Below are 12395 nucleotides of genomic sequence, written 5' to 3'. Positions count from 1 at the left end.
AAATACCTGTCAATCTCTGCCTTATGTACAACCAACAACCTTGTTCCTTGTGGCAACAAGTTCCACAGACCCACAATCTTCTGGCTAAAGACATCTTTCTGAATCTGTTTTGACACCTTTTTATCCTGAAGTTGCGACCTTTTGTCCTTGACTCACCTACCAGGGGAAACATCCTGGCCACAGCTACTCTGTCCAGGGATTCGAAATGCCTCCGAGGTTCACACCCGCCCCCCACTCCCCCCATCCTTCTGCACTCCAACAAGTCAAGAGCCAACAATCGTTCCTTGTATGCCAACCCTTTTCTTCCTGGTTTAAGCAATCTACGTTGCTTTCAACAGAGAAAGCGGATATTTGGCCCATTGAGTTTGTGTTGGTTCACATGCGATAATCTTTCTTGCTATTTCTCCTCTGTAATCCCAGATCTACCACCCACTCCCAGATCTACCACCCACTCCCAGATCTACCACCCACTCCCAGATCTACCACCCACTCCCAGATCTACCACCCACTCCCAGATCTACCACCCACTCCCAGATCTACCACCCACTCCCAGATCTACCACCCACTCCCAGATCTACCACCCACTCCCAGATCTACCACCCACTCCCAGATCTACCACCCACTCCCAGATCTACCACCCACTCCCAGATCTACCACCCACTCCCAGATCTACCACCCACTCCCAGATCTACCACCCACTCCCAGATCTACCACCCACTCCCAGATCTACCACCCACTCCCAGATCTACCACCCACTCCCAGATCTACCACCCACTCCCAGATCTACCACCCACTCCCAGATCTACCACCCACTCCCAGATCTACCACCCACTCCCAGATCTACCACCCACCTAGTTCCCTTCTTCAAGAGGAAAAGTTCCTCCCCGTGTTTTTACTCTATCTAAATCCATCATAATTTTGTGCAGCTCGATCAAATCTCCCCTCATTCTTCTACACGCCAGAGAATAAAGTCCTAACCTGTTTATCCTTTCCCTGTCGCTCAGTTCCTCAAGTCCCGGCAACATCCTAGTAAATCTTCACTGCACTCTTGATATCTTTCCTCTTCGGAAGCAGCTGACAAGTGCAGAGTTAACAGTTCAATTAATTTTTTTGTTGTTGTTTTCACAGACCTAAGGAACCACGAGGTAAGACCATCTATAGCCTTTGTTTTGTGAAACCAAACTGTGGATTTTGCATCAACTCCTTGACCGGGTTGCAGGATTTTAACTCTGGGTGTTTAATGGATTCTGGCAAAAGAGAACTAACCTATTGAGAATCAGAAATTTATTTTCTTATACATTTAACATTCTGCAGGACAAGCTGGCATTTTTTGGACGGCAATCAACCCTAATAAGCAGCTTATTAAGACTGCTACCGTCTTGCTCTTGTATTCTTATCTATCACCCACATTGAGCATTCTGGAATCAGATTTATGGTCATGAAATTTGTTTTGCAGCAGTATTGTACATGCAAAAATTGCTATGAATGACAATTTTGTAAGTACAAGATTTAAACAATAAATAACTACTCTACTCACATCCCACCTTAAGTATTCCCTAGGCCATCGGTGCTCTGTGATGAGTAAGGGATTGCTTAAGGCGGGATGTGAGTGGGAAGGGAAGGTTGAGAATCACCGCTCCTGACCCAAATGTTACTGAAATATTTTGCCTGAGAATAATGGTCATTGACCCACTTCCTTTGGAGTTGTGAAACCGTGCACATAACGAGTCCATGAGGGATGATTAAAACAGTGGGTTTCAAATTTTTTCTTCCCACCCACACCACCTTAAGCAGTCCTTTACTCATCACAGAGCACTGATGGCAGAGGGATTACTTAAAGTGGGATGTGGGTTTTGGGGGCAGTTTGAAATCCACCACTCTAATTCATCTTCTGCTGGGAACATTTGCACTTGAATAGACCGCCTCTCATTCATAAAATAATGATGCTCTCACACAGTTGTAACTCCTCTCTAACTCTTGAAAATAAAAAATATTGGGGATTATGATAGATGAATTCAAGCTGAACACAAGATAATTTCAGCTTTACTGCATCATGTAGGAATTTGGAGAAACGTTAAGTTAACTTTTATTGAATTTAACATGTTTAAACACACGATGACGCTGACACATTGCGTTAGTTCAACTCACCTAAATCTGTTTCGCCACTGATTTTCGTTTGTGCTCGGCATCTGATGCCTCTCCTGTCAGTGTCCAACCATTCCTGATACCACTTTTCCCTGGTCACCACGTCCTGGTGAAACTTTTCACTGTGTACGTCACTGGCGGCAGGGAAGTCGTCCAAGGGCGAATGCAGAAAATGAATTTTCAGTGATGTGAACTTCATGGTTTTGTCTGCTTAAAGTGGACTTAAAATATGACAGGAAACCACAAAAATAGGTCATATCTAAAAAACGGTACACATTAGGAAAATTTTAATGGTGATTTTCTTGATCATCAGTCCAAAATGTATAAAATATACCTAAAAGTGTTCAAGAACCAGAGTCTTCATTGTGCAGTGCAATTTGTAGCAGGGAATATTTGCATGGTAAAGTTTTTCATGAGTGAAGTTCAATAATTCTGTCACTGTGAAAACCTCTCCTTGGAGAGTGGCCTCAAACTATTAAATAGAACTTAGGTTGAGGGAGAATCTGCAGAGGGAAGGATCTGATAAGTCATTCCCATCTTGTCCCAGTAAATGCAGTCCTGTGATTATCCCACATCAGGAGGCATAACTTCACACGTAAACGGCAAGAAGAGTCGCTGATACTGTACCTCCTCGACCAGCTGCAGCATTCGGCGAGTGCTCTCCAGGGACTGTGGGCAGAGAGACAGAGAGAAGCACACCGTTAATCACTGAGGCCAACCTCACACTTCATTTACAACAGGAGCCAGTGCTTAGATCAGCAGACAACCTGCTGATACTGCGTGGTAATTTTACTAGAATAGCGACACACAAAAATCAAACTAAAATTAAAATTTGTCCACATAAGCAAAAGGATCGCCGAAAGCTACAGATGAAGGTGCTGAGGATGCAAGGCTCGACTTGGGCAACTATTTTTTTTTCCTAAAGATTTACTTCTTGGGGGAAAAAAATGGCAACTTCAAGCTAATGTTTATAATCATTATAGTTAATGGTTAGCATCAAGATTGTGGGCTGAAAGGCCTCTTTCTGTGCTGTATCAATCCTTGACTCAATGAACATGATGACTTGTTCATAGCCAGCTCTTCTTCATAATTATTGGATGGGGGGGTGTGGAATTGCAATTGCTTAGGAAACTATTCAATTGCATCACCATTACCGGGGATCCAATGGTTGAAGCTGGTGAAAGTTGCCAACTCAAGAACCAATAGGAATGGGAAATAAATGCTGGCCTCCTCATCCTGGAGGCAAACTACCGGTGACACAGAAGTGGCAAATCTCTCACCAACATTAATACAGTCTACCTAGAAACACAATGTTTTGCAAGACCATGGGGAAAACACTGGTGGCCTTTTACCATGGGAGACGTTGGCTGTCGTTAGCCACAGCATCCTTTGGCTGTCTTTTACCACAGCAAACACTAGCGTCTTTGACCCACAAGTGACTTAATGGGAACTACAAGACACATCGGTAAGGTGTACAGCCAGCGCCTTTTTCCCCTGGGCTGGAATAGCAAACACTAGAAGACATCTGTACAAAGGGAAGGGAGAAAAGTTTAGGGGAGACACCAGGGGCAAGTCTTTTTATACAGAGTTATGGGTGGCTGGATTGCCTTGCCTGGGGTGGGGGTGGACGCTGGAATAATAAGGCCATTTAAGAGACTCTTAGACACATGGATGGAAGAAAAATAAAGGGTTATGGGGTAGGGAGTTCTTGTGTTTTTTGGTAAGAATATACAAGTCAACACAATATAATGGGCCGAAGGACCTGTAATGCGTGTAATGTTTTAGGAAGCATTTGCTGCTTTTTGCTGGCACTGTAACAGCGTTGCGCTAATTGTGCCACCCTCACCGTTAGACTGCCCAGGTGTGGGGGCAGGGGGGTGGCACACACAAAAGGGTTAATGTGTGGAACATTTGGGCAGATTAGCCAATACAAATATATCAGCTTATACATCATTCAACAAACCCGGGGCAAAGTTCCTCCTGCCGCTCTGTTTGGCTCCAGGCTCTGGAATTGCCTTCTTAAATCCTTTCATCGTTCCAGCAGGACCCCCTCAAATCCATTTCTTTGACTTGATATCTCCGACATTGGGCTTTTGTCCACTTACTGCTTTGAGAAGGTTTTGCACATGACAAAGAAGCTACCGTAGTCCAACCTATCACTCCAATATGTGCATATTTGAACAGAGATTGGAATTGATTAAAACCTTATTTGAAGGTTAGCAATGCCAGCACGGTTGGCTTACTGGTTACCATAGAAACATAGGTGCAGGAGTAGGCCATTTGGCCCTTCAAACCTACACTGTCATTCAATAAGATCGTGGCTGATCAGTACCTGGTTCCTGCCTTCTCCCCCCCCATACCCCTTGATCCCCTTAGCCACAAGGGCCAAATCTAACCTACTCTTAAATATTGACAAGGAACCTGCCTCAACTACTTCCTGTGACAAAGAATTTCACAGATCCACCACTCTCTGAGAGAAGAAATTTTTCCTCATCTCTTTTTTAAACTTTATTTATTCGTTCAAAAAACAAATAATATGACAAATACAGCAATTAAACATGAACATTTTTTTTAATATTATATAAAAAGAAAAAAAAGGAAAAGATCCCCCCCCCCGCCTTCAGCCAACTCTCCCAAGGAGAGCCATAAGAAAAAATATTTAAAAAGTTAAATATATATATTAAAATCTAATCAATATAAATTGAAATGTAAATATTCTGAGTATAACAGCCACTTATTAATAAAAAAATTATAATTATCATGCGAAACATACATAATTTTTTCCATTATTAAACAATATTTCATCTCATTTTGCCATCTATTAATATCGATCATATTTGTATCTTTCCACGTACCAGCAATACATTTTTCCACTACGGATAAAGCTAAATATACAAATGCAAGCTGGAACTTATCTAATCCCAAACCTTTCAGAGGTTGCAAACTACCCAATAAAAATACTGTTGGATCTTAAACCATTTTAATCTTCTACAGATATTCTAAAAACGATTGAATTTTCTTCCAAAAAGATTGTATATGTCTACATGACCAAACAGCATGAAAAAAAAGTTCCAACCGTATCACCACATCTAAAACACAAATCTGATTCATTAAAACCATATTTTTTTAATTTTTCAGGTGTCAAATATAATTGATGTAAAAATTGTAATTATTCATTGCATAACGAGGATTTATCAATCTCGTTACACTATAGTAACAAATATCTAACCAATCCTCTTCAGAAAAAGTAAAACCAATATCCGCTTCCTATTTAATTTTAGATCTATCCCAACCCCTTTTATCCAGACCATCCTGTAATATTTGATACATAAATGAAATATAACCCTTCTCTGGTACCTTCATAAGTCTCAAATTTAGTCATTTTAGGTAAAATCATCTCTCTACCAAAAATACATTTTATCAAAGATCGAATTTGATAATAAAGAATTCTTATCAATACCAAAATCTTCCCTCATCTGATTAAAAGATAAAAACTTACCCTCTTTAAAATAATCTCCCAAATTTTTCACACCTTTAAATCTCCAATGCAATAAACTTTGATTATGTATTGAAAAAGAAATAAGTTGATTATTATACAACAGAGTCAAAGCCAATAATTTACTCCTAGAGCTAATAAATTTAAGTTGGGCTGCCTCATAATAATTTTGAAAATGTGGTAAACGTAATCCCCCAACTCATATTTCCAAGTTAATTTATTTAAAGCTACTCTCGAAAATTTACCCCTCCATAAAAACACCCTAACCATTTTATTTAAATCTCAAAAAAAATTTTTATCAAGTAAATACAGAATAGATTGAAACAAATATTGTATATGCGGAAAGATATTCATCTTAATTGTATTTATCCTTCCCATTAAATTAATAGGTAAATCTTTCCATTTAATCAAATCAGTTTTAATTTTTTTTCATTAACGGAGCATAATTTAATTTATATAAAGATTGATAATTAACATTCAAAATTATACCCAGATATTTAATTCGATCAGTCCACTTCAAATTAATAATTCTTATAAACTGAATAATCTCCTTCACTTACCGGTAATATTTCACTTTTTTCCCCAATTAACTTTATATCCAGAAAGACATCCATATTGTATTCAACACTCCTTCAAATGCAAAAGTGACTGAGCTGGATTTGTTAAATACACCAATACGTCATCAGCAAATAAATTAATTTTATACTCCTCATCGAAAACTTTCATACCTTGTATCTGTGTATTTTGTCATATCAACTGTGCTAAAGGTTCAATCACTAATGCAAACAAAGCTGGTGATAAAGGACAACCTTGATGAGTTGATTGCGTTAACTTGATTCCGAAATCAAACCATTCGTCAATACTCTAGCTACCGGATTACTATATAGAGCCCTAATCCAACCAATAAAAGGACCAAACTTAAATTTCTCCAAAAATTCCATTCAACTCTATCAAATGCTTTTTCTGCATCTAAGGATATCATCATTGGATGATCTAAAGATTGTCGAAATCTATTAATCAAACTAATCACTCGCAAAATATTATATAGTCTACATTTAACAACAAAATTGGTCTATATGAAGATACTTTCAAAGGATCTCTAACATTTTTAGGAATTACTGTAATTAAAGCACTAGAACAAGACTCCGGTAATTCATAATGTTCTCCAACTTGATGTAATACATCCCCAAGCACTGTAGACAAATCATCATAATTTTTTTTTTTAAATTCAACCGAAAATCCATCATCACCAGGCAATTTACCATTCGGCATTTCCAACATAGCCATTTTAATTTCCGAATCAGCAAATGGTTCTTCTAACTCCTGTATATCTCCATCCTCTAATATCGGTAAATTCAACTGTGATAAAAAAAAAGATCAATCGATCCAGTTTCCTGTTTTCCTTCAGATGTATATAACTTTTTATAAAATGAATTAAATTCTCATTAATCTCACGAGGTTTATAAGTAATAAGAGAATTCCGTCTAACAGCATTAATAGTGCTCGATATCTGTTCTTTCTTTAATTGCCACGCCAATACCTTGTGTGCTTTCTCTCCCCATTCGTAATACCGTTGTTTAGTTCTATTAATCATACATTCAAATTGATAAGATTGCAAGGTATTATATTTCAATTTCAGCCTAGATAATTCTATTTTCTGATCTTCTGTAACGTCTCTGAAATTCCTTTTCTAACTCATCGATCTGTTTCTCTAATTCAAAACTCTGATTTAATCGATTCTTTTTCATTTTAGAAGTATAACTAATTATTTGTCTTCTCAAATAGGCTTTCATAGCATCCCATAATACAAACTTACTTTGAACAGAATTAGAATTTTCTTTCAAAAAAATTAATTTGTTTTTCAAAAAATCAATACCGTATTTTTTTTTACATAACATTGTATTAAATCTCCAACGATAAGCTATTTGAATTTTCTCAGGTTTCATATGTAAAATATAACAGAGAATGATCTGAAATCACCCTACTTTTATATTCCGCTTGTTGTATTTTCCCTTGTAAATGTGCCGATACTAAAAAGAAGTCAATCCTTGAAAACGATTCATGTCTAGATGAATAAAAGGAAAAATCTTTCTCTGTCGGATTAAGACGTCTCCAAATATCTACTAAATTAAGATCTTTCATCTTTTTCCTCATCTCAGTCCTAAAAAACTTTCCCCTTATCCTTAAACTGTGACCCCGTTTGTGTTTTTTCCCAGCATTGGAAACAACTTACCTGTGTTTAGTCTGTCTAAACCCTTAAGAATTTTATATGTCTCTATAAGATGCCCCCTCAATCTTCTAAATTCCAGAGAATACAAGCCTAGTCTAACCAACTTTTTTTAACATGCAAAATGCTTTTACAGCGCCAGTGATCAGGACGCGACCAGGGTTTAAATCCCGCGCTGCCTGTAAGGAATTTGTACGTTCTCCACGTGTCTTCACCGGGGGCTCCAGTTTCCTCCCACTGTTCAAAAACATACTGGGGGTGAGTGTAGGTTAATGGGGTGTAATTGGACGGCACGGGCTCGTGGACCAAAATGGCCTGTTCCCACGCTGAATGTCTAAATTTTAAAAAAATTAAAATATTGACATTTCTCTGAAGTGTTGAATTTAGTGGCTGCTCAATGTCCATCTAAGCACTCGGCAACCACCAACAACTTGAATTCATATAGCACCTTGAACTTAACAAAATGCCCAAGGTTCCTCACAGGAGCACGTTTGACACCAGGCATTGCTGAGGACAATCCCAGAGGTCAGCTGAAGCAACAGGTTTTAAAATAGATAACAGAAAGAAACGCGGGAGTTTAAGGATGAAAGTCCAGAACTCGGGGTCCAGCTGATTGAAGGTACGGAGGGTGAGAAATAGGCAAGGGGCTGGACTGGGAAAATGAAGATGCTTCAGGAGGTCCACGTGGTGGGGTGGGGTGGGGAAGAACAGGCCCATGGAGGCACCTGAGCATTGGCAGACATTTAATTTGATGTAACTGCAGGTGAGCCAACATACAGAGTGTAGAGCTCGTCGAAAGAACCAAAGACTTGTTGATCCAAACCAAGGCTTTTATTAGCAAAAGACCGAGCTCTTCACAGGTGGCCGACCAGTCCGGAATGATCCGACCTGGCTAGGGACACAACCCTTTAAGGCCCAGACAATAGGCGTGGCTTAGCTCTCAGCACAGTCTAGATACAGTAACTATATACACTATGTACATTGGTGATAGATCTGTACTATCACACAGTAATACAACCCTCGTAATGTTCTTCCCCCAGCCAGTCACCCAGTTTCATTGCCTGGAAGCAAACAAGAAGTACAGGTACTCCCTGACTTGCATCCATCCGCACAGGTGACTAAAGTTTTTTTTTTAAATAAAAAAATAAATCTTATGAGATTAAGGTGGAAAAAAAAGTATCGGGTCTATCTATGGTGGCCGCCATGTTGGCTGGTGGCCAGTCTTTCGTGAGAGCTAGCCTTGGTGGCCGCCATGTTGGCCGGTGGTCAACCTCTCGCAAGAGCTGGTCTTGGTGGCCATCATGTTGAGATATTTCATATAAACTCCTTGTATCACGTTTCCCCCCTTCCCCTCGATTCTGTTGTGTTCTGACAGTCAGACAGACTTTAGAGTCTGTAGGGTGCTCAAGGTCCACAGCCACAGAAAGAATATCCCCTTTTCCACTAGCACTCTGTCCCAAGAACACTGTCCAAACACCTGCATCAAATAATGTCCCCAGGGATTATCCACCTCTACCCCTACTCATACCCATGGCATTTGCTGGGGCCGGCATACTGATAAAACCAGTGGAAAAGGGGAAGCAGAAAGCCACCTGTTTCCAGTGGAAGGTAGAAACACTCCAATCCACGGGGTGAGCGTGTTCAGTGGAAAACCAATTAGTGTCCCAGTGGAAACAACACAAAAGGCTTCCTATCCCGGGACACTGCACGGCCAATGAACTGGGATGCCAGTGGAAATGGGGCTAATGAGAAGGATTCTGAGATAGAGAACAGAAGGAAATCGATCGTTTTACTCTTCAGTATCACAGGTAGGGAAAATTCTGACACACGTCCATTCCGAGGTATGACCTGTCATCCAGACGGAACACGGTCGTATGTCGGAGAGTACCTGTAATACTATTGGTTTTTGTTTGATGGGTGGGGATAGAGTAAATGGAAGCAGCCTGTGTCCACTGAGGTTAAGAGAGAAAGACACAGTGAAAGGAAAAAAAAATTAAAGGGATAATTAGGGGGAGATTCTTTGCGCAGAGAATAGTGAGATTGTTGAACGAGATGCAGTTGAATTGGTGAACGCAGGCTCGATTTTGACATTTAAGAAAAATATTGACACATACAAGAATGGTCTGGGGGCAGGTCACTGAGACAAGGCAGAATAATAATTTGGCATAGATTAGTTTCTGTCCCAAGGTTCTGCTATAGAAAGTGAGAATTTTGGTGCACATGACAATAAACCTCAGCATGTCCAATTTCACCTCCTTTGTCGTTACTGGTAGAAGGTGCTAACACACCCGTCTCGAATTCATCACTCACCTCGTCGGTGATCTGGTCAGCACACCGTTGCATCTCCTCCAACTCCGACCTCATGTCCACGTTTCCGTCCATGGCCTTCCCAGCGGCTGAACTGTGTTAGTGCGTCACGTCTTACAGAATGCCCTGTGGCTGCAGGGGTGCCTCCCAGGAGCTGTCGAGCAGAGAACGGTATGCATTAGAATAGCTGTTGTATCTGGATCGCTTACCGGACACAGACAACTTGTATCTCGGATTCAGAAAGAGGCCATTCTCTCTGTTGCTGTGGGCCCTGAGCGCCCTAAAGACTCTACTGGCCCCTAAATAGGTCAATGCTATTACAGCGCCAGTGACCCAAGTTCAGTCTGTAAGGGGTTTGTACGTTCTCCTCGTGCCTATGTGGGTTTCCCCCCAGGACCTTCAGCTTCCTCCCACCGTTCAAAACATACCAGGGATTGGAGGTTAAATGGGTGGTACAGGTTTGTGGGCCGGTAGGGCCTGTAACCGTGCTGTAGGTCTACATTTAAAAAATAATAGAAAGAAGACACCTTCAATCCTGTGCACAAATCCTCTTGAAATACAGGCCAAGGTCTTCCAGTTTACCTGCTGAACTTGCAATGATAAATTTCAATCATCTGCTAAAGGGCCCCATCAAAACCTTTCAATCACCATTTCAGAAAATAGACTGCCTCTCTACTTTCTCAACAACTGTATGTGGTGAGACAACCACTGGCCTGTCTGCATTCCCTACTGCAGGGGCAGCCCACTGTACCTGCCGGGAGGTATCCCGGGAGGCCAGCTCCACCTCCTCCCTGTCAATCACCGGCCCCCATATAATGGCTCACACCGGCCCTTGGGCAGGAGTAGAGCGCACCGAGCCAGAAGGGAGACCGTGTGCAAGTTTTAAGTGAATTAAAGCCTGTAGTACAGCCTTCGTGGTTTGACCTTGTTTGTTTGCACTGCAGCGCACCACAATTTGATTAGCTTAAAACTTGCACACAGTATTCCCCCAGGGACTCGACTCCTGCCCAAGGGCCGGGATGAGCCTTTATGTGGGGCTGGTGATTGGCAGGGAGGAGGTGGAGCCGGCCTCCCGGGTTACCTCCCACCAGGTACAGTGGGCTGCCCCCTGCAGGTAGGAATGCAGACAGGTGCAAGCAGTCAGACAGTCCGGTGGTTGTATCGCCACACCGTAGCCGACTTCACATTTTCCCACATGATATTCCACCTGCCATGCTCCTGTCCATTCAGTTAGCCTGTCCATGTCCCCCTGAAGCTCTTCTGCGTCCTCCTCACTGCCTCCCAGCTTCTCTGCAAGATGAGATTTAGAAGGGAGGAGAGGAAAACAATTCTGTACTCAAAGGGTGATCGGAAAGTGGAGGAGGCAGTCCCACCGTCTTCCTTTAAAAGAAAACACTTTTAAAAAAATTTAGACTTACAACAGGCCCTTCCAGCTCACAATCCCATGCCGCCCAAATACATCAATTAGCCTAAAAACCCCGTAAGATTTGGAGGAAGGGAGGAAACCAGACCACCTGAAGGAAACCCACATTGGGAAAATGTACAAATCCTTACAGACAACACGGGATTCGACTAGGGTCCAATTAACACCTTTAGTTCCATTGGTCTGGACTCTTCCCCCTCCCATTCTTTCCCCAAATCTTATTTAGATATATGCCTGCTTTGTGCTTACACTGTGAGGAAAGGCTCAAGTCTGAAATGTCAGTAATTTACCTTTACCTCCCATGGGCGCTGCGAGACCGGCTGAGTTCCTCCAGCATTTACCATGTGTTTTTAAGTGGTTACTTTAGTCAGTGGTTACTTTAAGCATCCAGAGGGTCCGCAGTTCTTGGGGCCCGGTTTCAGTCCTGACTTTGGGTGCTGTCTATGCAGAGTTTGCATGTTCTCCCTGTGACTGCGTGGGCTTCCCACCTCACACTCCAGTTTCTTCCCTCATCCTGGAAAGGTGTAGGTGGTACTGTGAACGACCCCTTAGCGTAGCTAACTGATGAAAGGAATCAAAGGGGATTTGATGAACGTGCGAGTGGGATCAAAAATGGGGAGGGGGGGAGAGGAAGGAGAAAAAAGTGGGATGGGGGAAAAAATAAAAGGGGCGTCTCATCACCCTGATGAGCTGAGTGGCCTCTTTCTGTGTTATTATAATATGAAATTCCCCACCTCCCCCATGAACTTTCAGTAATCCAGTGAAGTAGTACAGGAACAACCTCGCCATGGTTAGAA

The 12395-nt window shown here is 41.7% G+C and overlaps 1 protein-coding gene across 2 annotated transcripts in view; it reads right to left on the bottom strand.

Annotated features, from left to right (window-relative positions):
• LOC138747921 (synaptosomal-associated protein 25-like) overlaps positions 1–12395 on the bottom strand; it is a 46061-nt gene that overhangs the window by 21530 nt on the left and 12136 nt on the right. For both annotated transcript variants that reach the window (XM_069907570.1, XM_069907569.1), the window contains exons 2-3: positions 10179–10329; positions 2773–2814 (exon numbers count right to left, since the gene is read on the bottom strand). In XM_069907570.1, coding sequence (XP_069763671.1) covers positions 2773–2814; positions 10179–10250 — 114 coding nt within the window. In that variant the 5' untranslated portion in view covers positions 10251–10329. The remainder of the gene's footprint in view (positions 1–2772; positions 2815–10178; positions 10330–12395) is intronic.

The sequence above is a fragment of the Narcine bancroftii genome, chromosome 13, assembly GCF_036971445.1.
Source record: "Narcine bancroftii isolate sNarBan1 chromosome 13, sNarBan1.hap1, whole genome shotgun sequence".
In the NCBI taxonomy this organism is placed as follows: Eukaryota; Metazoa; Chordata; class Chondrichthyes; order Torpediniformes; family Narcinidae; genus Narcine; species Narcine bancroftii.
The sequence above is the reverse complement of the archived record's forward strand: the minus strand, read 5'-3'. Positions and strand labels throughout refer to the sequence as shown.